Raw genomic sequence first — 25,048 nt, forward strand, 5'->3', positions numbered from 1 at the left:
AGTACGGCTGGTGAGGTTACAGCCAGGATGCAAACACCTCTAATTCTCTATTGTATTCTGCCTCCGTGCTCAAAGAATCTGGTTACTAAATACCTAGGGGTTACCTCATTAGTTCAAATCCTTGGTGAAGCAAGCTTATCTTCAGTAATAAAATGAAGTAGCTGATTCAAGAATGGTGTCATAAAAGGGCTGCTTTCCCAAGTATCATTTAATTTATTCAAAAGTATTTACCAACTGTCTACCCTGTGCCATGTGCTGTCCTAGCATCTGGGGACACAGCAGTGAATAACCCTGTTCTCACAGTGTTTACAAAACAGGGAAGAAAACACATAAACACAAATATAATGTCAAGTATCAATAAGTGGCCAGGGTGCAGTGGCTCATGCCTGTAACCCAACCCTTGGGGAAGCCGAGGCTGGCGGATTGCTTGAGCCCAGGAGTTTGAGACCAGCCTGAGCAACAGTGGGACCCCATCTCTACAAAAATAATTTTAAAATTAGCCAGGCATAGTGGCACTTGCCTGTGGTTTCAGTTAGGAGGCTGAGGTGGGAGGATCATTTGAGTCCAGGAGGACAAGGCTGCAGTGAGCTGGCACTCCAGCATAGGTAACAGAGCGGGATCTTGTCTCAAAAAACAAGTAGCAGTAAGTGCTATGAAGAAAATGCAAAGTAAGGGGGCAAAGAGTACTTGCTCCTACACTCCAGCTCTTCTCCACGGTTGCCATCTATAGTCCTCAGATTCCCAAATGAGGAACCATGCTTCTCAGTTTAGAGAAATAATAAAGGACTTGTTCTTGTTTCTCCAACAGGTTTCAGAGGATAGCCATTTGGGCTGTTTAGGGAATTTGTAAACAAGGAACAAGAAAGTGACTGAAGGCTGGATATGGTGGCTCATGGCTATAATCCCAGCACTTTGGGAGGCTGAGACAGGTGGATCACTTGAGGTCAGGAATTTGAGACCAGTCTGACCAACATGGTGAAACCCCATCTCTACTAAAAATACGAAAATTAGCCAGGCATTGGTGGCACAGACCCGTAATCTCAGCTACTTGGAAGGCTGAGGCAGGAGAATCACGTGAACCCCAGAGGCAGAGGTTGCAGTGAGCCAAGATCGTGCCATTGTATTCAGCCTGGGCAACAAGTGCAAAATTCCATCTCAAAAAAAAAAAAAAGAAAGAAAGTGGCTGAAAATGAGAAATGATGAGGCAAAAGGAGGCAGCTTCAACTCACCAATTTATTTGCCAATAATTATTTTATTGACACTTTTTTTATTGTTACAATGGGAAAGTAAGGTGTCAAGGACGTAGAAAGGAAGGTCATGCAAATGAGGGGACACAGCATTTTATATCTTAGAAAGCAGTGAGTATCTGATAAGTCTTTGGGGAAATAGGAAAGGAGGAAAATCCAATAAAGAGAAAGATCAGCATAAGAAAAACAAAGGCTACAAAATGCAGTTATCTACCTGGAATTGTAAGAGGGGCTAAATGAAGTCATCATCTCTTTTAGGAGATCAGAAGGTCTCTGGGAAAAAAGAAGAACCAGTTATTCAGAAAATAACTAAGGTCACAGAATGAACATGTGGAATTAGAGAGCCACTGATAGAAGTGAGGAAATAGCTGTGTAGGTTTTGGCCAGTGTGCAGGTGTGGTAATAGTATCACAATGTTGCTACTTATTGAATCACTGCTACTACAGGCAAGGAACTATGCTACACTCTACAGAATAATTCATAATCACTGAAGCAACCCTCACAGGGTAGGCATTATTATCATCCCCGTTTGACAGGAGAGGACATTGAGGGTACCAAGTTAAGTAGCTTGTCCTGGTTTCACAGCCAGCAAGTGACAGAGTCAAGAGTGGGATCCACATCAGCCAGATGCTGAGGTCAGGATGTTTTCCACATTCCTACTTCCCCATGTTACCAATTTCACACAGGGGTTAGGTGAGAATGACTTGAGAGTTTACAAAGTCCCAGTGAAGGTTAAAGAACAACAAGGAGATTCAGATGTGAGCAGGATATTTATAAGTTTCACATGAAAACTACTGAATCCTGCCTCCCAGGATTTCTAGGGGGTGGAAAGAAGACAAGGATTATGGTGGGAGGTGATTTTGATTGGAGGATTTCTCTGAGGGAAGGAACTGGCAGAAGGAGTTAGGCCCTACGGTGGTCCTAGGCAGAAATCCGGTAGTTGGGGTGGACCTGGGGCCTGACGTCGCAGACCATGCCAAGAAGCTGGGCCAGGACACGCTCTCGGTTTCTCTGCTGGGAGCTCTGCATGCCTTGCACCTGGCGCCTTGTAGCCTGTTCCACCTCAGCCGACAGGTTCCCCTGGGAGCCCATGGCCTGGGGGGTGGGGAGAGAGGTGGAAGAGAGAAAGGGAAAAGCAGAAACAGAGAGACAAGGGTCCAGGCATATGAAGGGAAAGATCCTGAAGCAAAGCCTGGAAGAAAGGCCCTCTCAGAAACCACCCCCATCCCACAGAAATATCAAACACCAGAGAGATCCACACAATCCCCTTTCCCCTTAGACCTGATGTGCAACTTCTTCCTAAAACAGACTGTAATATCCCCACCACCTCACCATCCATGGCCATAAAACTCTACCCTCCACCATAAGTGTTAATCATTTTCCACATAGATGTTATACCTTACACAGACTGTGGCAATTCCCCTCACCAGCTCTACATGTCCTTCAAAACTCCTAGACTCTCTTACATATCATCACAAAGTTTCCTTGATGTGATCCCTGCCAGGGTCCCCTCAGCCTCAGCCCGCTGCCACCATATTTTTTTGTTGAGTCATCCATACACACCTCACTAGATGCACCCACCAACTTGCACCGGGGTCTCATCCCAACTCTGCCCCAACTCACCGCCTGCTGCTTGCTCTGGAATTCCTGCTCTCGCTCTCTGCGGTATTGCTCCACCTCCATCTGTGCCTCTTCCTTTGCCTGCTTCAGTCGCCGAGCCTTCCCTGGCGACAGAAAAAAGGACAGTGGGTGGGAGTGGACCCCCACACACAAAATGTAATAGCAGGGGTCAGTCCCTTCCAGAAAGTTATACAGCCTTCTCTCGACGAGCCAGGTGCTAGATTCTAATATCCATCCATTTCTTCTCTCCTAATCAGCCTCCAGACCCTAGCTCTCTTCCCACCAGCCTTGGGTTTTCCCAGAATGTTTGCTGTCCCTCGCCCCCAATTTTCTTTCCAGACTCCTAAGGGAGGAAAGAGGAGACTCACTCTTTCTGGCATCTGCCACCTTCTCAGCTGCCCGCTTCTCAGCTTGCAGGAGCTGCTGGATACCCTGGGACTGACTGGCCATTTCTGTTGTGATGGCCGATGGTGTTTTGAAATACAGTCAAGGTACCAAATGGCTCCCACCCCCCACGGCTTACTTCTCCTCCTCCAGCTCGTTGCTGCAGTCTCCCACCACCCCTGGGTCTTAGTGCTCCCCTTCTCCCTCAGCCTCCTGCACCGGGTGTCTCCCCCAAACTGATCCTCCCATTGATGACTCGTCCTCCTTTCCAGCACTTCTCGCTCAGGCAGTACCCAAAGGGGCCGCTTGGGAGCAGCAGAGACCAGACCCAAAGCTGCGGGTTTACAACAGGTTAGCCTTCGCACTCGGAAAGGTCTAGGGATGAGGCAGGGGCGGAGTTGCGGAGTACTGGGGTCAGAGAAAGAGAGCTTGATTGGTGGTATCAGAGGAAGCATAAGGGGTTGTGAATGGGGTGAAAAGGTAAGGATATCGTCATGCAATGTGTGTTGAGAAGAGTCTCCCTTTCTCTCTTTCTCCACGCCCCCGTCCCCTCCCCGCCTCCGTTAACATCTCCATCTTTTTCTACATATTTCCTAAGTCCAAATTTCTGCATCTCACTTGCCCCGTCCTACGCTAGTCTTCTTCTGTCTTTTTTCTGTATGTTTTCTCTTTTTTTGATCTGTCCCTGTTCTTGGCCCACGGTGGTTTTTGCTTTTGTCTTCCACATTTAATGTGATTTTTATCCTATCTTTATCTTCCGTTTTCCCTCTCATCTTTTTGCCCATCACTGAACCATCTCCTCTCTCCGTCAAGTTAGAGGAGGCCAGGGAAAACCTCCAAATATCTCTCTTTTCTCCCTGACCTCTCCTCGCCTCCTTTTCCTCGCCTCTAGTCCAGTCTTCTGGTTTCAGACGGACCCTTTAGCGTAAGTTCCCTAGTTTCCCCCGGGAGAGCTAACCAAGAACCACCCTGTCGGGGCGAAACGACATCCGGTAACGCCCCTTACAGTTCACTTCCTCCCTCCACCTGCGTCTCAGCTTGCGCCATTTCCTCCATCCTGGAGTGTCTCCGCCCTTCCCGCCTCCAGTCTCCGAGCGTCTTAAACACAGGCCTTGGGGCCTACAGCTCTGGGGGTACTGGGGGGGCGGGGGCAGGTCTGATGAGTAACCCCTCCCCCCAGGTCCCAGAGGAAGAAGCCTCCACATCTGTCTGCCGGGTACATGATATTCAATTTCTAGATCATTATTGGAAATTATCTGTGACTTTTTAAAACTCAGATTTCTGCTGATAAAAATTTTCCCCATCTGGCCTTGTTGGGTTTTTTTAAGTTCTTTGTTAAAAGTTTTACATGGGCTTCTGAGCCTTAAACCAATTATTTACCCTTTTCTTGAATTTTACATTAAAAAATTAAATCTCTGATCCTAGCACCCCCCCAAAATTTTTTTTTCCAATCTATCATCTGATAAAGGATCAGGGTTGGAATAGGCCTCATCTCTTACTGAAGTTGTTAGAAAAAAACGGAACCAAGGGAGAAACAACAGGGGATATCAGAGATGGAGGGAGAAGCACCAGCCAAGGCTGAAGTCCTGACTGCTGCCTTTTTTCCTTCCTCAGCCCAAGAGTTCCATGGCCTCCATTTCCCGTCGCCAACGCCGAGAACGTCGCTTCCGTCGTTACTTGTCTGCAGGACGGCTGGTCCGGGCCCAAGCCCTCCTCCAGCGACACCCAGGCCTTGATGTAGATGCTGGGCAGCCCCCACCACTGCACCGGGCCTGTGCCCGCCACGATGCCCCTGCCCTGTGCCTGCTTCTTCGGCTTGGGGCTGACCCTGCCCACCAGGACCGCCATGGGGACACGGCGCTGCATGCTGCTGCCCGCCAGGGCCCAGATGGTGAGTTTGTCCAGTGGGGAACAAGGTCATGAGCAACTGACCGGACCTGAAATGAAAGCCAACCAATAGCTGAGAAATAAGCTAGTTATTTGGTCATCAGTACCTAGGGAAGGAGTTAACCAAGTTGGCATGTGGCTGTCATTTGTGCCATTACATTCTTGAGCTACCATTGTCTGAAGAACCCAACATTTCCAAAACAAAAACTGGTCTTAAAATTTCACATCTTAGGCCGGGCGCGGTGGCTCAAGCCTGTAATCCCAGCACTTTGGGAGGCTGAGGCGGGTGGATCACAAGGTCAAGAGATCAAGACCATCCTAGTCAACATGGTGAAACCCCATCTCTACTAAAAATACAAAAAATTATCTGGGCATGGTGGCACGTGCCTGTAATCCTGGCTACTCAGGAGGCTGAGGCAGAGGTTGCGATGAGCCGAGGTCGCACCATGCACTCCAGCCTGGGTAACAAGAGCAAAACTAAACTCCGTCTCAAAAAAAAATTCACATCTTGTCTAGTAGCTTCTTTGTTCCTTGACAAGTTGTTTGCTTGTAGCCAAATAGTAGCATAGAAGGTAAGCTCTGGAGTTAGATTGCCTGGATTCAAACCCCAACCCCAAATCCCAGCTCCACACTTGATGGCTATGTATTCTTGGACAGGTTACCTGAGGCTTAGTTTGCCCATGTGCAAAAATTAAAATCATAACCTTTGCTATGTGCCAGACATTTCTCATAAAGTAACACCTTTAATCCTCACAACAATGTTACAAGGTGAGTACTGATATTATCCCCCCATTTCTCAGATGAGGAAACAGGGCATAGAGAAGTTTGCCAAAGTTACAGTTATTCACTTGTAGAGCAGAGATTATAACCCAGGTGGCCTAGATAGAGTGTCCATGCTTTTAACAGCTACGTTGTCCTGTGTTACACCTTACAGTATTGTACAGTTATTGTGCCCATGTTCCAGGTACATATATGTTTTGAGACTCAACTGACATAGTACATAATAAGAGTACCTGGCACACACGATAAGCAATTGGTAGATGCTGGTGATTGTTGTTCCTGTTTTTCTTTTTCGTTTTTTGTTTGTTTGTTTAATATGGAGTTTCACTCTTCTTACCTGGGCTGGAGTGCAATGGTACAATCCTGGTTCACTGCAACCTCCAACTTCTGGGTTCAAGTGATTCTCCTGCCTCATCCTCCCAGGGAGCTGGGATTACAGGTGTGTGCCACCATGCCCAGCTAATTTTTATATTTTTAGTAGAGATGGGGTTTCGCCATGTTGGCCAGGCAGGTTTCAAACTCCTGACCTCAGGTGATCCGCCCATCTCAGCCTCTCAAAGTGCTGGGATTACAGGCATGAGCCGCTATGCCGGGCCTTGTTCCTATCTGTGTTATCAACAGGTCCATGCTCCCTTACCCACAATTCTAAGTTCAAAAACACTCTGAGAACCAAACATTTTTCATCAGGCTGCCACCAAAATTCGTTTGGGGACAGAAACCTAATCTGAACTAAGGTAAGCTTTCTATGCTTTGTTTTTATCCTACTGATATCAATATTCATACAGAATTCCCTGCAGAAACAGTCATGTGTTTGGTTCTTGGGGCTGCCCGGGTCCTCCTGGGCTACCTAATATAAGTAAGTGTACTTTTAGGTTAGCCCTATCAAGTCCCAAAAATATTTGAATTCTGCAAAACCTTTGACACTGAAGGATTTAGATGGGGAACCTGGTGATATTACTATGTGGTGGAAGCAGCTCTTTAGAGGTAGAACCCTTTTTACTAGAAGGAAAGGCAAAACCTTTCCCCATCTAGAGATTTCCTTCTGCAGTAAGAACATTAGAGGAAAACCTCTAGATCGGGATGAACAATCCTAACTCAGTTTGGGTTTGCAACTCATAGCATCCCCCAGCTCAAGTAGAGACAAAAGGCCCCTCCCCCCAAACCTCCCCCATATGGTCAAAACCCCCCCTTTTTAAAAATTTCCTTTAACATACCTGACATAGGCTAGCATATTCAGATTTGTTTCTTCAGTTGTTTTTACTTGAAACTAAGTTTACCAAGTATAGGCATCTAACTTGATAGCTCATATTGTAAGAGGCAGAACCCTGGAAGGCAAAAGAGCAGGTCTTTTCTTTTCTTTTTAAGGCAGAGTCTCTTGCTTTGTCGCCCAGGGTAGAGTGCAGTGGCATGATCTCAGCTCACTGCAACCTCTGCCTCCCAGGTTCAAGTGATTCTCCTGCCTCAGTCTCCCAAGTAGCTGGGATTATGGGCACATGCCACCACACCTGGCTAATTTTTATATTAGTAGAGTCAGGGTTTCACCACGTTGGCCAGGCTGGTCTCGAACTCCTGACCTCAGGTGATCCACCTGCCTTTACCTCCCAAAGTGCTGGGATTACAGATATGAGCCACCATGCCCGGCCAAAAGAGCAGATTACACCAAGGTACACCTGCATCCAGACCCCAGCTCTACTATTGACAAGGACATGCAGCTTACCTCTGTGAGCCCAATTTGCCTCATACAAATGGGATTTCGAATGAGCAGATGAGGCAAGCACTTAGTGCAGTTTTGGCACTTGCTAAATAATAAGTATACTATTTTTATATTCCCCAACTAAGGCCTTTAGAGTAGTAAAAATGCCCCTGACAGTGTGGTAGGAATTTCCTTTATTGTTTGTTTGTTTTATTTTGTTTTCGAGACAGGGTCTCACTCTGTTGCGCATGCTGGAGTGTAGTGGTGTAATCTTACCTCACTGCAGCTTCTACCTCCTGGGCTCAAGTAGTCCTCCCACCTCAGCCTCCCTAGTAGCTGGGACTACAAACACATACCAGCATGCCCAGCTAGTTTTTTGTATTTTTGGTAGAGATTGTTTTGCTATGTTATCCAGGCTGTTCTCCAACTCCTGAGTTCAAGCAATGTCCTCACCTCAGCCTCCCAAAGTACTGGGACTAGAGGCATGAGCCACCATGCCCAATCCTATTGTACTGAATTTTAAGAAGCTTGTGAGACTGTTAGCATCCCATTTACAGATGAGGAAAGCAGAGGCCAGAAGGTTCAGGAATTTGGTTGAAATCTCACAGCTCTCAGGTCATTGTCTTCCAAAAGGGGACCCAAGCTTAGGGCCTTCACTCTCAAACCTTTGTGTCCTCTCTGGCTTTATTTATTCCTGGTCCCCTGCCAGCCCTGCCACCAGATGGCCTTCTAACTCCTTGATTGAAAGGCTCATCTTATTCAGCTTCCAGCATTTTTTTTTTTTTATGCTCTCTGCAAAATCAAGCTTCCAGCTTTTTTATAGACTACCCTGCCTTAGTAAAATTAAAATATCTTCTTTGAACAGATTAAATGACCCAGCATCTCCTGGTGGTGGTTGTTACATTAGGTGTGAGGGATGTGCCAGCGCATATTGGAGTGGCTGGGCTGGGTTATCACAGCCAATGAGACATCATGAATGGCCCCTACCTTTGAAGCTTTTGGTGACTTCTTTTTAGAACCATCAACTCAACCCAACATGGGTAAGAGGTCTTAGCTCTCAAAGACTGTATAAACAAACCTCAGTCAGACAATAACCCTTACATATAGCAGAGTTAACGAAAACTGAGAAATAGGGGTATTTTTTCTCACAGTTTTTGCGGAAAGAATAAAGCCCAAAGCCAATCTGGGTTTTTCGGTTTTTAATGTGTTTTATTTAATTTTTTAAATGTAGCATTTACTGCACTTCTTCACTGTGCCAGCACAATACCAGACGTTTAACATCCGTCACCCACTCTACTCTTGCACAGTGCAGTAGCCTGCGGCCCTGCTTTAAAGTGCCTGAGGCCATCAGTTTATGTTGCATTTGGCTTTCCAGGCTTGCTTCATGCTGCACACACACAGCCAAGCCTGCTCATCTCTGGCTTGTCACCCTCCCTTCCACCTGATTTCCACTTTGCTAAAAGTCATTCTTCCTTCACAGCCCAGCAGAAGCCCAACCTCCTTCTCTTTTTTTATGTTTTTGAGACAGAGTCTAGCTCTTATCACCCAGGCTGGAGTGCAATGGCACGATCTTGGCTCTCTGCAACCTCTGCCTCCCAGGTTGAAGTGATACTCTTGCCTCAGCCTCCTGAATAGCTGGAATTAAAGTTGCCCACCACCATGCCAGCTAATTTTTGTATTTTCAGTAGAAACGGAGTTTTGCTGTGTTGGCCAAGCTGGTCTCAAACTCCCGACCTCATGATCTACTCGCCTCAGCCTCCCAAAGTGCTGGGATTACAGGCGTGAGCCATCTCGCCTGGTGGCAATCTCCTTGAAGCCCCCTTTGTCCACCCCACCCGCTGTTACCTGTTCCTCCTCTGAGCATCAGTCACTCAGTATAAGCTGCTGATTTTGACATTTTTTAAATAAATTTTTTTTTATTTTGTTTTGTTTGTTTGTTTGTTTTGAGATGGAGTCTCACTCCAGGCTGGAGTGCAATGGTGCCATCTCATCTCACTGCAACCTCCACCTCCTGGGTTCAAGCAATTCTCCTGCCTCAGCCTCCCAAGTAGTTGGGGCTACAGGGACATGCCACCATACCAAGCTAAAAGGAATGGGTTTTTTTGTTTTGTTTTTTTGGGGAACGGGTCTCGCTATGTTGCCTAGGCTGGAGTGCAGTGGCTATTCACAGGCACGATCCTACCACTGATCAGAATGGGAGTTTCCAACCTGGGCCGGTTCACCCCTCCCGAGGCAACCTGGTGGTCGCCCACTCCCAGAAGGTCGCCATATTGATGCTGAACTTAGTGCAGACACCTGATCAGCATAGTGCACTACAGCCCAGAACTCCTGGGCTCAAGCAGTCCTCCCGCCTCAGCCTCCCGAGTAGCTGGGACTACAGGCACGTGGCACTGCGCCAGCGGTAAGAATGTTTTTTTAAGAGATAGTGTGTCCATTCTTTTCAGATAGAGCTGATGTCTTCTAATAGGTCAGAGAAGATCAGTGATTCCATCACTAAGACAAAGTAAATTTTTCCTCCACAAAATGTTTTTTTTTTCGAGACAGGGTCTCGCTCTGTTGCCTAGGCTGGAATGCAGTGGTGCAATCTCAGCTCACTACAACCTCTGCCTCCCAGGTTCAAGCAGTTCTCCTGCCTCAGCCTCCCAAGTAACTGTGATTACAGGCACTCGCCACGATGCCCATCTAATTTTTGTTTGTTTGTTTTTGAGGCAGTGTCTCCCTCTGTCGCCCAATCTGTAGTGCAGTAGTGGTATCTTGACTCACTGCAACCTTTGCCTCCTGGATTCAAACGATTCTCCTTCTTCAGCCTCCCAAGTGGCTGGGACTACAGGGGCCCCACACCACACAGGGCTAATTTTTTGTATTTTTAGTAGAGACAGGGTTTCACCATGTTGGCCAGGCTGGTCTCAAACTCCTGACCTCAGGTGATCCACCCACCTCGGCCTCCCAAAGCGCTGGGATTACAGGCATAAGCCACCGTGCCTGGCCTAATTTTTGTGTTTTTTGTGGAGATAGGGTTTCACCATGTTGGCCAGGCTGGTTTCGAACTCCTGATATCAAGTGATCCACCCTTCTCAGCCTCCCAGAATGCTGGGATTAAAGGCGTGAGCCACTGCGCCCATTCCACAAAATGATTTTTCTTTTGAAACGGAGTCTTGCTCTGTTGACCAAGCTGGAGTACAGTGGTGGGATCTTGGCTCACTGCAACCTCCACCTCCCAAGTTCAAGCCTCAGCCTCCTGCCTCCCGAGTAGTTGGGACTACAGGCGTGTGCCACCATGCCCAGCTGATTTTTTGTATTTTTAATAGAGACAGGGTTTCACCATGTTAGCCAGGATGATCTCAATCTCCTGACCTCGTGATCCATCTGCCCGCCTCAGCCTCCCAAAGTTCTGGGATTACAGGCATGAGCCACTGCGCCCAGCTAAAATGTTTTTTATATTTATTTTTCTCAGTGTGAATGTCCAGAATATTAAAGGGCATTGGGAATAGTTGATCTGTACTGCTAAATTGCTATCAAGGGGGCATTTCTAATACTGGAGAAAGGTGAGTTTTTTTTTTTTTTTTTGAAACAGTGTCTCACTCTGTCACCCAGGCTGGAGTGCAATGCCACAATCTCAGCTCGCTACAACCTCTGCCTCCCAGATTCAAGTGATTCTTCTACCTCAGCCTCCCAAGTAGCTGGGATTACAGATAACTGCCATTGTGTCCGGCTAATTTTTGTTTTTGTAGAAATGTGGTTTCACTATGTTGGCCAGGGTGCTCTTGAACTCCTGACCTGAGGTGATCCACCCACCTCCGCTTCCCAAAGTGCTGGATTACAGGCGTGAGCCACTGAACTATATATATATTTTTAGATGGAGTCTCTCTCTGTCACCCAGGCTGGAGTGCAGTAGCCAGATCTCGGCTCACTGCAGTCTCTGCCTCCCGGGTACAAGCGATTCTTCCACCTCAGCCTCCTGAGTAGCTGGGACAACAGATGCATGCCACCATGCCTGGCTAATTTTTGTATTTTTAGTAGACAAAGGGTTTCACCATGTTAGCAGGCTAGTCTTGAACTTAAGAGCTTGTAATCTGCCCACCTCAGCCTCCCAAAGTGCTGGAATTACAGGCGTGAGCCACCACACCCAGCCAGGTGAATTATTTTATAAATGATGTTGGAACATTTGGCTCTTCTAGAGAAAAACAAGAGTCCTACCTCACACCTAATCAAAAAGTAAATTCTAGCAGATTAAACACCTGAATATAACAGGAAGATACACACCAAATTCATGGGACAGATGGTCTGGGGAGAAATGAAACTTGGAAGGCAGTGTCACAGAAAAGTACCTTTATCTGTGATTATTTTATTTCTTTAAAATAAACAATGTTACAAACATGACAGTATATTAACAAACCCTATGGTAGGAATGGGGGTGTGTATTGTATTATACTTTGTACTTTTTTGAGGTTTTTTTTTTTTTTTCCTAGGACGGGGTTTCACCATGTTGGTCAGGCTGGTCTTGAACTCCCAACCTCAGGTGATCCACCCGCCTTGGCCTCCAAAGTGCTTGGATTACAGGCGTGAGCTACCATGCCCCACCTTTTTTGAGTTGTTAATGTCTTTTTATTTTTTTGAGACCAAGTCTCGCTCTGTCGCTAGAGCAACAGTCTGGAGGGCAGTGGCACAATCTCAGCTCACTTGAACCTCTGCCTCCTGGGTTCAAGCAGTTCTCTGCCTCAGCCTCCCGATTAGCTGGGATTACAAGCACCCACCACCATGCCCAGCTAATTTTTGTATTTTTTAGTAGAGACAGGGTTCCATCATCTTGCTTAGGCTGGTCTTGAACTCCTGACCTCGTGATCTACCCACCTTAGCCTCCCAAAGTGCCGGGATTACAGGCATGAGCCACTGCTCCCAGCTGAGTTTTTAAATTTCTAAAAAGAAAAGTAAATATATATTTAAAGTAGTAGAAGGAAATGCAGGGAAAGTTTTGTTTGGTTGGTTTTTTTTGAGATGGAGTCTTGCTCTGTCACCAGGCTGCAGTGCAGTGGTGCAATCTCAGCTCACCGCAACCTCCGCCTCCTGGGTTCAAGCAATTCTTCCGCCTCAGCCTCACTAGTAGCTGGGACCACAGGTGCGTGCCACCATGCCCAGCTAATTTTTGTATTTTTAGTAGAGATGGGGTTTCACCATGTTGGCCAGGATGGTCTCGATCTCTTGACCTTGTGATCTGCCTGCCTCAGCCTCCCAAAGTTCTGGGATTACAGGCGTGAGCCACCGTGCCCAACCAGGGAAAGTGTTTGTTTGTTTGTTTGTTTGTTTGTTTGTTTGTTTGTTACGGAGTTTCACTCTTGTTACCCAGGCTGGAGTGCAATGGCGCGATCTCGGCTCACCGCAACCTCCGCCTCCTGGGTTCAAGCAGTTCTGCCTCAGCCTCCCAAGTAGCTGGGACTACAGGCATGTGCCACCACGCCCAGCTAATTTTTTTGTATTTTTAGTAGAGTCGGGGTTTCATCATGTTGACCAGTATGGTCTTAATCTCTTGACCTCATGATCCACCCACCTGGCCTCCCAAAGTGCTGGGATTATAGGCGTGAGCCACTGCGCCCGGCCTCAGGGAAAGTTTTATAATCTGAAAACAGAGAGAGCCTTCCTAAGAGTGAAATGAAATAAAAAGTCAGAAAATAATATGTTGATACAGATTTAACTACATGAAAATTTTTCAGCAGCTCACACCTGTAATCCTGACACTTTGGGATGCTGAGGTAGGTGGATCACTTGAGTCCAGGAGTTCAAGACCAGCCTGAGCAACACAGTGAAACCTGGTCTCTGCAGAAAATACAGAATTAGCCAGGCATGGTGGTACATGGCTGTAGTCTTGTAGTCCCAGCTACTGAGGAGACTGAGGTGGGAGGATCACTTGAGCCTAGGTGGGGTGGAGTTTGTGGTGCGCAAGATCATGCCACTGCACTCCAGCCTGGGCAACAGAGCGAGACCTTGTCTCAAATTTAAAAAAAAAAAAAAAAATGAAGTGTTTTTAAAGATAGATGAGGAAAATATTTATAATATGTATACCACATACAATATATAGACCCTTCATATCAATATGTATAATTTCCTTTTTTTTTTTTTTTAAGACGCGGTTTCACCATGTTGGCCAGGATGGTCTCAAACTCTGACCTCGTGATCCGCCCGCCTCAGCCTCCCAAAGTGCTGGGATTACAGGCATGAGCCATCACTCCCAGCTTTTTTTTTTTTTCTTTTTGTTTTAAGATGGGGAATATGTATAATTTCCAAAGAAAAAGCAGACAAAGAATATGAGCAGCTCATTTGCCAAAAAAATGAAAAAAAAATTATTAATAAAATCATTTTTTAATCTATCCAACTGACAAAATTAAAAGCGTTGATGATACTGAATTTTGGTAAAGGAAGACATAGGCACACTTGTATATTGGCACAAACTTGTTGAGAGTTTGACAACATATGTTTTTTGACTCAGAAATTCCCCTTATGAATATCTACCCCCACAGAAAGACTGTAGCAAGTCCACAAAGGTACTCATGAGGGTGAACAGTTTTGGAAACAAAGTCTGTGGATATTGGGGTGAGGAGATTTGTTTTGTACACACAGCGGAACACTAGCTATACAGTCATCAAAAAGAATGAGGTCGACTGTATATTCTCCTGTGGAAAAAAATATAAATGAGATGTTAAATGAAAGAAGCAAGTTGGCAAGCAATATTTATAGTATGGTTACATATCTCTGAATAAACGTGTCATGTATGCATTTAGGTACACCAAGACGGGACTGGAAGGGAAGACAGTACACTGTTAATAGCACATTTTTTCTTTCTTTAAAAAGACAATTTCAACTTTATCCCTTTCACATTAAAATGTCAAATAAAATTGGGGGGAAAACCACCCACAGCCCCACCACCCATAGGCTAGAAATTTTACATGTTTTTTGCCAGTTTATTTTTTTCTTTTTTTTTTTTCGAGGCAGTCTCACTCTGTCATCCAGGCTGGCATGATCTCAGCTCACTGCAACTTCCGCCTTCCAGTTCAAGTGATTCTCCTGACTCAGCCTCCCAAGTAGCTAGGATTACAGGCACATGCCACCACTGCTGGCTAATTTTTATATTTTTAGTAGAGACGGTTTCACCATGTTGGCCAGGCTGGTCTCGCACTCCTGACCTCAGGTGATCCACCTGCCTTGATCTCCCAAAGTGCTGGGATTGCAGGTATGAGCCACCACACCCGGCCTCTTTTTCTTCTAGCCATAGGATTTGGTCTCTTGTTTCAGACAGTTAGGATCTCATCCTCTCTACGGTTTTGTAGCTAGCTTTTTTCAAACACATGCCTCAGTTGTAGCGGCTGTTTAATATTCTGTGCCATAGTTTACTTATGTTTTTATAGTTGGAGGCCCTCCTCCTTAAAACCTGTGACTATAAATCTCCCATGCCAGCCTTAGCACCCACCATGTTCATACCTGTAGTGAGCTCAGATGGGGAATGTGTGACTGAAAGACAGGACCAGATACTCCCTGGGTGGGACAGGTTCTGAGGGCCTATAACAGGTCACAGCAGCACTAGGGAGAAGTGTCCCCCTCCCCTCACCCTGATGTGGTTTGGCTAGGGATGGTGGTTATTGGCCAGCCAAGCCTGGGCCATTCCGTATTCCTGCCTTCCTGGCTGTGCCTTCTCCTGTTCCTGCTTTCTGCCAGGTAAGCAGTGCTTTCCAGCACTACCGAATAAAGATTTAAGGACTGCTAGCCCATTTCCTCTAACCCTGGGGAAAGAAAGTAGGTCCACAGGAAGGAAGGCTGCCTCCCTCCCCTTCTTCTACCTCCCACCCCACCCCCACCCCCCGCCAGCGAAAGAGGTGGTTGGCAGCCACAGCACATGACCCTGGACAGGGTGCCTGGGTTGGCAGTGAAGGAAGTAGTGTGGCACTCAACTAACGCTGGGCCGGATGCAGCGAGGTTGGGACTGAAGAAAAGGGGAGTTGAGGAATGTCAGTTCCTCTCGTTTTCTCTCAGCCCGTGGGTGAGACCCTCTGTCATACTCTGCTCCCTTTCCCCTGCCCTCGGTCAGCAGTCATTTGGAAAGAGCTTGCTCTGCTGCTGCCCACATTCTGTGGCTCATGCTTGTTGCTGGTTCCCCTCCCCACCCCTCTTCCATCATCCCCTAGTACGGGTGGCTGAGAGAAATTCCCCTGAAAACATTTATTTTACTCAATTTATTGATAAGTGATAATAAAAGATAAGCATTATATATTTGTGTATTTGTGGCCTAGAGTGTTCAGATTGTTTACCAGTCTGACGTATGGTTTCAGGTGAGAAAATAAGGGATTTATATAGTGACAGTATTTTTAAGCCAAAAGTGAAATACATAGTCGAAGAATTTTGGCACTGCCCTGGTGGCTGCAGGCAGGTCAGAAAATGTCAGTTGGCGTAGTAGAACCTTCTAGGACACTGAAATAGTTTGTGAAGACACAGGTGAGAATATTTTAAGCTACCACACTTATCATGCATGTGGTAAACGATCAGTCTATTTGTCAGTGATGGTTATTTCCTGAGACCCAGGAGGCATCCACGTGGGCCACCCTTCCATGGCTCTAAGACCAAGGGAGTGAGTGAGCAACAGGATTCAAAATGGCAGCCCTGCCAAGGAGTGGGAGTTGCGGCTAACTTCTGCTCCCTACTCTCCCATCAACAGCCTATACCGATTTCTTCCTGCCACTGCTGAGCCGCTGTCCCTCTGCCATGGGAATAAAGAATAAGGATGGGGAGACCCCTGGCCAAATTTTGGGCTGGGGACCCCCTTGGGATTCTGCTGAAGAGGAGGAAGAAGATGATGCCTCCAAGGAGCGGGAATGGAGACAGAAGCTCCAGGGTGAGCTGGAGGACGAGTGGCAGGAAGTCATGGGGAGGTTTGAAGGTGAGAAGCCCTCTTCCATTCACAGCTGCCCTTCCCCGCTGGCTGCTTTCCTTCTGCATGAATGCATCACACTAGGCTCCTCTGCCCCTTCCTCTGTGCTTCCCGGCCTCTTGAGGCCTATCACCTTCTCACAGCCTCTCTCCAACTACCCCCGTCCCACCCTCCCAAACAGGTGATGCCTCCCATGAGACCCAGGAACCTGAGTCCTTCTCAGCCTGGTCAGATCGCCTGGCCCAGGAACATGCCCAGAAGTGCCAGCAGCAGCAGCGAGAAGCAGAGGGATCCCGTCGACCTCCACGGGCTGAGAGCTCTAGTCAGAGCTGGCAACAGCAGGAGGAAGAGCAGCGGCTCTTCAGAGAGCGAACCCGGGTCAAGGAGGAAGAACTTCGTGAGAGCCGAGCCAGGAGGGTGCAGGAGGCTCAAGGGGACGGAGGGCCCAAACCAGCCAGGGCTGGGCCTAGGGCAGAGCACCCCAGAGGAGCAGGGAGGGGCAGCCTCTGGCGATTTGGTGATGTGCCCTGGCCCTGCCCTGGGGGAGGGGACCCAGAGGCCATGGCTGCAGCCCTGGTGGCCAGGGGCCCCCCTTTGGAGGAGCAGGGGGCTCTGAGGAGGTACTTGAGGGTCCAGCAGGTCCGCTGGCACCCCGATCGCTTTCTGCAGCGATTCCGAAGCCAGATTGAGACCTGGGAGCTGGGCCGTGTGATGGGAGCAGTGACAGCCCTTTCTCAGGCCCTGAATCGCCATGCAGAGGCCCTCAAGTGACCCTAGGGAAGAAGCAAGAAACTTTGGGGCTGCAGCCTCAGGATGAGGCAGAAGGAAGGGTAAGGGAGAGGATGGGGACCACAAGGAAGAGCCAGGTGCTGCTCAGCAGAGGATATGGGTGGGATCGAAACTTGTAACAAGTGGGGGTGGGGGGTGCGGGCCACCACCACTGCTCCTTGACTCTTCCATTTCCTAATAAGACCTGGTTCCACATCTCACTCCCAGTGTCTCCTCTGTCTTTTTCCATTGCTGTGGTTTTCATCACCCATGACATCTCCTTTCCCGCCCGCCTGCTGAAACCCACAGCTCCCACACACCTGCAACACACGCACACGCTAACACGGGCCCTCAGCTGGAGGTGAGAAGCCTGTGCATGCCCGCTCAGATCAGCCCTGAGAAGGCCCAGTTTGCCATCCAGTCTCACTCTGCTCCCTGCACTGGGGTCTTGTTCACCCTGCAGTCAGTGGCTGGAGAAATAGATGTGAACAGAGGCAAAAAGGGGAACAAAACCAGTTTCCCTCCCCTCCCTGGCTCCCCAAGCTGAACCACATCCTCCTCCCCACTTAACACCTCCTTCCCCCAACACAGGGCTTTCCCTTTGCTGAGTCACTGAATGAGCGAGTTGGGGGTAGCCAGGACTGGGGGGCCATGAGGAGACTGGGAGGAGGGGGAATACAAGCACAATGGCTGGAGGAAAAGCCCTATGGGGGAGTGGATTTCAGTTGCTAAAATTAGGAGCAGGGGAAGGAGGTGGAAAGAGCAAAATTATGTAACCTGGGTTGTCTGTTCTTGGGCAACCACAGCTCCACACCCAAGGCTAGCCAGGCTCCTGGGTCCATCTGTCTCTGCCCTCTAGCTTGTCAGTTGTATCTCTCTTCCTCCAGGGCCCCAATCCTCATCTCTGCCATTCAGCTTCTGCCCCATCCTAAACCTGAGTTCATCTCTGGGCAGCCCAGGCATAGCCTTCCCTATCAACATTTCCTTTTTCAAGAACCAGTGGTCGAAGTCCTGAGGGGTGCAGGGCGAGAGTCGGGGATGCCCACAGAGAGGGCGGGGGGGGGGCTCCCTGGAAACTAGGATAGGAAATGGCAGACCAGATCCCACTACTATCACTCAGGACACAACTGGGAACTCGGCAGAAAGGAAGGACAGGGCTGCAAGGAGATGACAGGCATGTGCTGGTGAGTGCAGTCTGCATATCTACACCAGAGCCAGCATCTTATCAATCGGAAACTCATTTTTCAGTCTCTACTGGAGAACCCCAGGAGTGGAAGTGGAAGGCAGTAGAGGGCAGGGAGGGCAAGCCTCTGGAAACATGGGAACATGGGTGGGCAGCCGTGAGATCCTTGAAGAAGAGAACCGGATGTTAGGAAGAGTCCCAAGGCCTCTGAAAGGAGCAGGCAGATGTTCAGGATGCAAGAGGGGGAAGGGCTGCTGGCGAGAAAGATCCTGTGAGAGGAAGCTGCTGTGATTCAGAGAAGAGACTTCAAGCTGTGTGTGACCCTGGCGTCCGGTTCCTCTCACAGGCCGGAGGAGCTTTCGGAAGTGGCATGCAAAGAGCCTAGGTTTGGCCTTGGAGGGAGTTGGGGTTAGGATCCCTAAGCTGGGGGTTGAGAGATAAATCATGGAAAACTCTGCTGACCAAATTTGCTCCTCCACCTGAGAGATTTCTCACTGGTTTGTAAGCACATCATTTACCCTTCTGCAAGAGTTACATAAAACCAAAGCAAGATAAGCCCTGAAACCTGGGCCCACCGGATCACTGTCTTTTCAACGTCCCTCCCTGGTGTCTGGCCCCCAGCCCTGGTGGGGGTTCCCCTGAGATAAGGGCTGTTCACTTTCTCTGACCACATGGTTTCCGCTTCTGTCTCCTGTTTCCTAGGCTGATAAAAATACTGAGCCCTAGAGGCCCTGGCTTCCTCTGACCCCTTGGGGCTGGCAGCAGACATCCTGTCCAGCATGGAGGGGGCAGGGAGGGAGCCAGGGATTCCCAAGGGGTGACACAATGCCTGCCATGAAACACTGGGTGGGTGGAAGTGTATCTCTGCTCTCTAGAGCATCACTTCTTCACCGTTGTTACCTGGGCCACCATTCTGTTACCACCCACAGAATGAAGTACAGCCTCTGACCTTGACTTTCTGTGGTCCTTTCTTCATCACATGTTCCCTCACATCTGTGCCGCTTTTGCCTCAGGACGCTCCTTTCCCTGAACATACTGCATTTTCTGGCTTGTCAGGCTCTGCTCAAGGTATGGTGCCAGCTCTAGAGAGCTACTCGGGAGGCTGAATCGCTTGAACCCAGGAGGCGGAGGTTTCGGTGAGCTGAGATCCCACCATTGCACTCCAGCCTGGGCAACGAGCGAAACTCCATCTCAAAAAAAAAAAAAAAAACACATTATTAAACACCTGTTAGGAGCAAGGCACTGCTTGACAATAGGTATAAATGATAAAGTCACTGTCTTCATAGAACTCGCAATGTAATGAGACAATATACAAATAGTTATATACATAATGGGAGGTGTATCTGCTTAAGGTAATAAAGTGCTCAAAGGAGGTTTGAGGCACCAGCATGACACTCAGGTGGAGTTGTCCAGCTAGCAGGCCTGGAAGTCAAGAGAAGTTGGGTCTGGAGGAATAGGTAAGAGCATCATTCCTTTCCCAGTAGAGGTTGAGCCTTTGATGATCTTCAAAGGGGGTTGACCGGAAGAGCCCTGAGCATGATCAGAGGAAGAGAACCAATAAAAGAGAGGTTAGGGAGCAGTCAGAGAAGCGGGCAGTGGGGATGCCAGGCAGAGACAGGGCAGCCATGTCTGAGGCTTCAAAGAGATCTACTAAGTGAGAGTTGAGAAGATCGTTGGGTTCAGGAACTAGACGATTACAAATTTTGAGAAAACGTTTCCATTTAATAGAGGCGCAGAAATCACTTTACATAGGTTGAGGAATGAGTGGGAGGTGAGGAAAAGGAGGTAGTGGGCACAAAGTGAACACCGAATAACAGAATCATCTCTTAGTTCTACCTACAGATTTTACAGATGAGGAAAATTTTACCAGTTCCTGAAAAAGTGGTTTGTTAAGGGGCTAGTCTTTTGAAACATCACACGAAAAGGCAAGGTGAGAGATGGACTGGACATTTGAGGGAGAAAGATTTCAAGGAAGAATCTTTTGTGTTATTTTCAAGAAATAAAATTGAATGTAAAATGAAGGTGCTTAAAGAGACAAAGATAGGCCAGGTGCAGTGGCTCACACCTATAATCCCAGCACTGTGAGAGGCCAAGGTGGGCAGATCACTTGGGGCCAGGGGTTCAAGACCAGCCTGGCCAACAAGGCAAAACCTTGTCTCTACAAAAAATACAAAAATTAGCCAGGCGTGTTGGCACATGCCTGCGGTTCCAGCTATGCACTGAGGTGGGAGAATCGCTTGAACCCAGGAGGCAGAGGTTGCAGATAGCCAAGATCACACCATTGCACTCCAGTATGGGTGATAGAGCGAGACTCATTCTCAAGGAAAAAAAAAAAAAAAAAAAGGTAGGCTGGGCGTGGTGGCTCACGCCTGTAATCCAAGCACTTTAGAGGCCAAGGCGGTCGGATCACCTGAGGTTGGGAGTTCAAGACCAGCCTGACCAACATGGTGAAACCCCGTCCTTAAAAAAAAAATTAATTAATTAAAAAGAAAAAAGGTGCAGTGGCTCATGCTTGTAATTCCAGTGCTTTGGGAGGCCAAGGCGAGCAGACCACTAGATGTCAGTAGTTCAAGACCAACCTAGCCAACATGGTGAAACCCTGTCTCTACTAAAAATATAAAAATTAGCTGGGCGTGGTGGCACATGCCTGTAATCCCGGCTACTCAGGAGACTGAGGCAACAGAATCACTTGAACCCGGGAGGTGGTGGTTGCATGAGCCGAGATCACACCACTGCACTCCAGCCTGGGCAACAGAGCAAGACTGTCAAAAAAAGAGAGACAGATAGTGAAAAGAAGAAAAAAGTGGAGAGATAATATAGTAAAGATAGAGGGGGCCGGGTGCGGTGGTTCACGCCTGTAATCCCAGCACTTTGGGAGGCCAAGGCGGGTGGATCACTAGGAGAAAAGATCGAGACCATCCTGGTCAACATGGTGAAACCCCATCTCTACTAAAAATACAAAAAATTAGCTGGGCACGGTGGCGCGTGCCTGTAATGCCAGCTACTCAGGAGGCTGAGGCAGGAGAATGGCCTGAACCCAGGAGGCGGAGGTTGCGGTGAGCGGAGATAGCACCGTTGCACTCCAGCCTGGGTAACAACAGCAAAACTCGGTCTCAAAAAAAAAAAAAGAGGAAGTGGGATAGAGTACAGATAAAAGGATCAGCCTCGGAAACAAAAAATACTGTGAGTCAACATGTAAGGAAAGATGAAATATAAATAACAAAGTGAAGGGAAAAGAGGGAAGTGAGATGTATGCTGGATGACCTTATGCTCGATGAAGTATAAATAGATGAGTGTGAAGGGCATCAGAGGCACGGAGATTTGGAACATCACCCACAGGAGTACAACGGGGAGTCAACAAAGCATGAGTAAAAGTTGTCCAGGAACACTGATGATTCTCTGAGATTAGCTGGCCAGGATTAGTTGTAAGCCTTTTATAGTGACTCAGCTGTCTCCTGCAATGCTTAGCAGCCTAAGACAAAGCCCCAAGAATGAGACCGCTTAGTTTACCCAAGTGAAGTTTTTCAGGGTCTTCTTGGTGGAACATCAGGTAGATAAGAGTTTTTTGTTTTGTCTTGCCTTTTTTTTTTAAGACAGAGTTTCGCTCTTGTTACCCAGGCTGGAGTGCAATGGCTCGATCTCGGCTCACTGCAACCTCCGTCTCCTGGGTTCAGGCAATTCTCCTGCCTCAGCCTCTTGGCTAGCTGGGATTACAGGCACGCGCCACTATGCCCAGCTAATTTTTTGTATTTTTAGTAGAGATGGGGTTTCACCATGTTGACCAGGATGGTCTCGATCTCTTGACCTTGTGATCCACCCGCCTCGGCCTCCCAAAGTTCTGGGATTACAGGCTTGTGCCACCGCGCCCGGCCTTGTCTTGCTTTTTAAGATGGAGTTTTGCTCTTGTTGCCCAGGCTGGAGTGCAATGGCACAATCTCAGTTCGCTGCAACCTCACCTCAGGGCTCAAGCAATTATCCTGCCTCAGCCCCCCAAGTAGCTGGGATTACAGGTGCCTGCCACCATGCCCAGCTAATTTTTGTATTTTTAGTAGAAATGGGGTTTCACCATGTTTGGCCAGGCTGGTCTCAAACTTCTGACCTCAGGTGATCTGCCTGCCTTGGTTTCCCAAAGTGCTGGGATTACAGGCATGAGCCACAGTGCCCGGTGGTAAGAGATTCTAAAATGCAGACAGAGTGGATTTGAAGTTGTTGACCATGCAGTACATGTAAAACAAACAAGGAAAACCAGGAAAGCAGAAGCAGCTGGAAGTCTTGGTGAGAATAAAGAACTGATTCAAAGGGAGGCAGAGAGTGTGAGATATGAAAAGTGAATGACTGATGAGAAGGGTAATTCAGAGATCAAGATCTTGAAGGCATAACTCTTCCAAGTGATGCGGGGGTTTAAGGTACAACCTTACTCCTGGGTGGCTAAAATGGAGCAGGGAAGAGGCTCTAAAACCAGTAGATTTGAGAAAGTTGGAGAATTGAGAGGCCAGACCTCTCAATTCATCTGATCTGTGTGGCTTTTAAAGTCATTGAAGATGATGGTAGGAGGCTGGGCACAGTGGGTCATGCCTGTAATCCCAGCGTTTTGGGAGGCCAAGAGGGGCAGATCACTTCAGCTCAGGAGTTCAAGACCAGCCTAAGCAACATAGTAAAACCCTATCTCTGCAAAAATAAAAATAAAAAATTAGCCGGGCATGGTGGCATGCACCTATAGTCCCAGCTACTTAGGAGGCTGACATGGGAGGATCAATTGAGCCCAGGAGGAGGTCGAGCTTCAGTGAGCTAAGATCACGCCACTGTACTCCAGCCTGGGTGACAGAGAAAGACTTTGTCTCAAAAAACAAAAAAAGGGGTCGGACGCAGTGGCTCACACCTGTAATCCCAGTACTTTGGGAGGCCGAGGCAGGCGGATCACAAGGTCAAGAGATCAAGACCATCCTGGCCAACATGGTGAAACCCTGTCTCTACTAAAAATACAAAAATTAGCCAGGCATAGTGGCACTCACCTGTGGTCCCAGCTACTTGGGAGGCTGAGGTGGAAGAATCACTTGAACCCAGGAGGTGGAGGTTTCAGTGAGCCAAGATTGTGCTACTGCACTCCAGCCTGACAACAGAACAAGATTCCATCTCAAAAAAAAAAAAAAAAAAAGGATGGTGGTAGAGATAAGATGTGAAGAAAGACTGAGCTAGATATACAAGTTGTTAAGAGCATAATAAAGATGTTGATGGATAAGATTGTGCTGTGAAGACAGGAACAGCATGGCAAATGCAAAAGGCACATGCTTTGGGAGAGGAGGAGGAGGTTCTCAATAGTGCAGGGGGTGATAAAATAATGACCCCTGTCTTCTGCCTTCGTTCCCCTAGTGATGGAGGTGGAAGAAAGAGCAACCTTCACCACAGAGAGAAATAGCATCATTAGGCCCCCTTGGCCTCCCAATGCCCAGCATGTGATAGGCACTCAGATACTCACTAAATGCCCAGGGGGAAATGCTTTCAAAAGTAGAAGACAGGATTTGAATATGTGAGGAATTCCACCAAATATTGTAAAGTAGATTGGGAGAAGGGTCATTGTAGGGTAGGAAGTTGAATCCAGGAAGGGTAAATCCCAGCGGGAATTCAGAAGTGTTAACGTCTCTACTAAAAATACAAAAATCAGCTGGGCATGGTGGCGGGCACCTGTAATCCCAGCTATTCAGAGGGCCGAGGCAGGAGAATTGCTTAAACCTGGGAGGCGGAGTTTGCAGTGAGCCAAGGTCGTGCCACTGCACTCCAGCCTGGGCGACAGAACAAGACTCCAACTCAAAACACAAAAACAAAAAAACTGACAAAAAAAAAACAATGCAGACCAGACACAATGGTTCATGCCTGTAATCCCAACAACTTTGGGAGGCTAAGATTCGAGGATTGCCTGAGGCCAGGGTTCAAGACTGCAGTAAACTATGATGGTGCCACAGCACTACAGCCTGGGCAAAAACGTGAGAATCCACCTCTAAAAGACAGAGAGAAAGAGGGAGAGAGGAAGGGAGGGAGGGAAGGAAAGAGAGATAAAAAATTAAATATATATATTTTTTAAAAATCCAGGCCTGGCACAGTGGCACATGCCAGTAATCCCAGCACTTTCGGAGGCTGAGGCAGGGAGGATCACTTGAGGTCAGGAGTTCGAGACCAGCCTGGCCAACATGGTGTACTTCCTCTACTAAAAGTACAAAAATTAGCCAGGCATGGTGGTATGCACCTGTAATCTCAGCTACTTGGGAGGCTGACATAGGAGAATCGCTTGAACCTGGGAGGCAGAGGTTGCAGTGAACTGAGATTGTGCCACTGCACAATAAGATTCATCTGATCTGTGTGGCTTTTAAAGTCATTGAAGATGATGGTAGGTCATTGAAGATGTCGCCTGGGCGACAGAGCGAGACTCTGCCTTAAAAAAAAAAAAGGGGACCAGGCATGGTGGCTCACGCCTGTAATCTCAGCACTTTGGGAGGCCGAGGCAGGTGGATTACCTGAGGTCAGGAGTTTGAGACCAGCCTGACCAATATGGTAAAACCCTGTCTCTACTAAAAATACAA

The 25,048-nt window shown here is 47.9% G+C and overlaps 2 protein-coding genes across 6 annotated transcripts; one reads left to right on the top strand and one right to left on the bottom strand.

Moving 5' to 3' along the window:
- Positions 1 to 1,232: 1,232 nt before the first annotated feature.
- On the bottom strand, positions 1,233 to 3,494 carry ATP6V1G2 (ATPase H+ transporting V1 subunit G2). 2 transcript variants are annotated; one of them, XM_035295182.3, is made up of 3 exons: positions 3,391 to 3,494; positions 2,871 to 2,971; positions 1,233 to 2,342 (listed from the first exon to the last, which is right to left on the bottom strand). In XM_035295182.3, exons 2-3 carry the CDS (start codon positions 2,928 to 2,930, stop codon positions 2,169 to 2,171), a joined length of 234 nt encoding a protein of 77 aa, XP_035151073.1. In that variant the 5' UTR covers positions 2,931 to 2,971; positions 3,391 to 3,494; the 3' UTR covers positions 1,233 to 2,168. The 2 variants fall into 2 exon arrangements, with proteins under 2 accessions (XP_035151073.1, XP_002746380.1); XM_002746334.6 differs by lacking the exon at positions 3,391 to 3,494 and adding an exon at positions 3,236 to 3,383.
- A 114-nt stretch (positions 3,495 to 3,608) lies between these two features.
- Positions 3,609 to 17,511, top strand: NFKBIL1 (NFKB inhibitor like 1). 4 transcript variants are annotated; one of them, XM_002746332.5, is made up of 4 exons: positions 3,609 to 3,731; positions 4,866 to 5,142; positions 16,310 to 16,531; positions 16,704 to 17,511. In XM_002746332.5, the coding sequence occupies exons 1-4, from the start codon at positions 3,633 to 3,635 to the stop codon at positions 17,291 to 17,293; spliced, it is 1,188 nt and encodes a 395-aa protein (XP_002746378.1). In that variant the 5' UTR covers positions 3,609 to 3,632; the 3' UTR covers positions 17,294 to 17,511. The 4 variants fall into 4 exon arrangements, with proteins under 4 accessions (XP_002746378.1, XP_002746379.1, XP_002746376.1 ...); XM_002746333.5 differs by having other exon boundaries at positions 16,310 to 16,486; XM_002746330.4 differs by lacking the exon at positions 3,609 to 3,731 and adding an exon at positions 4,294 to 4,467.
- The last annotated feature ends 7,537 nt before the right edge of the window (positions 17,512 to 25,048 follow it).

The sequence above is a fragment of the Callithrix jacchus genome, chromosome 4 (assembly GCF_049354715.1).
Source record: "Callithrix jacchus isolate 240 chromosome 4, calJac240_pri, whole genome shotgun sequence".
Classification (NCBI taxonomy): Eukaryota; Metazoa; Chordata; class Mammalia; order Primates; family Cebidae; genus Callithrix; species Callithrix jacchus.

Coding starts and splice junctions, on each gene's coding strand:
- NFKBIL1 (XM_002746332.5), top strand. CDS start 3,633: ATGAGGCAGGGGCGGAGTTGCGGAGTACTGGGGTCAGAGAAAGAGAGC. Junction 3,732..4,865: donor GTTGTGAATGGGGTGAAAAG/GTAAGGATATCG, acceptor TTCCTTCCTCAG/CCCAAGAGTTCCATGGCCTC. Junction 16,532..16,703: donor AGTCATGGGGAGGTTTGAAG/GTGAGAAGCCCT, acceptor CCTCCCAAACAG/GTGATGCCTCCCATGAGACC.
- ATP6V1G2 (XM_002746334.6), bottom strand. CDS start 3,317: ATGGCCAGTCAGTCCCAGGGTATCCAGCAGCTCCTGCAAGCTGAGAAG. Junction 2,972..3,235: donor GGTGGCAGATGCCAGAAAGA/GTGAGTCTCCTC, acceptor TTCTGTCGCCAG/GGAAGGCTCGGCGACTGAAG. Junction 2,343..2,870: donor TCCAGAGCAAGCAGCAGGCG/GTGAGTTGGGGC, acceptor CCCACCCCCCAG/GCCATGGGCTCCCAGGGGAA.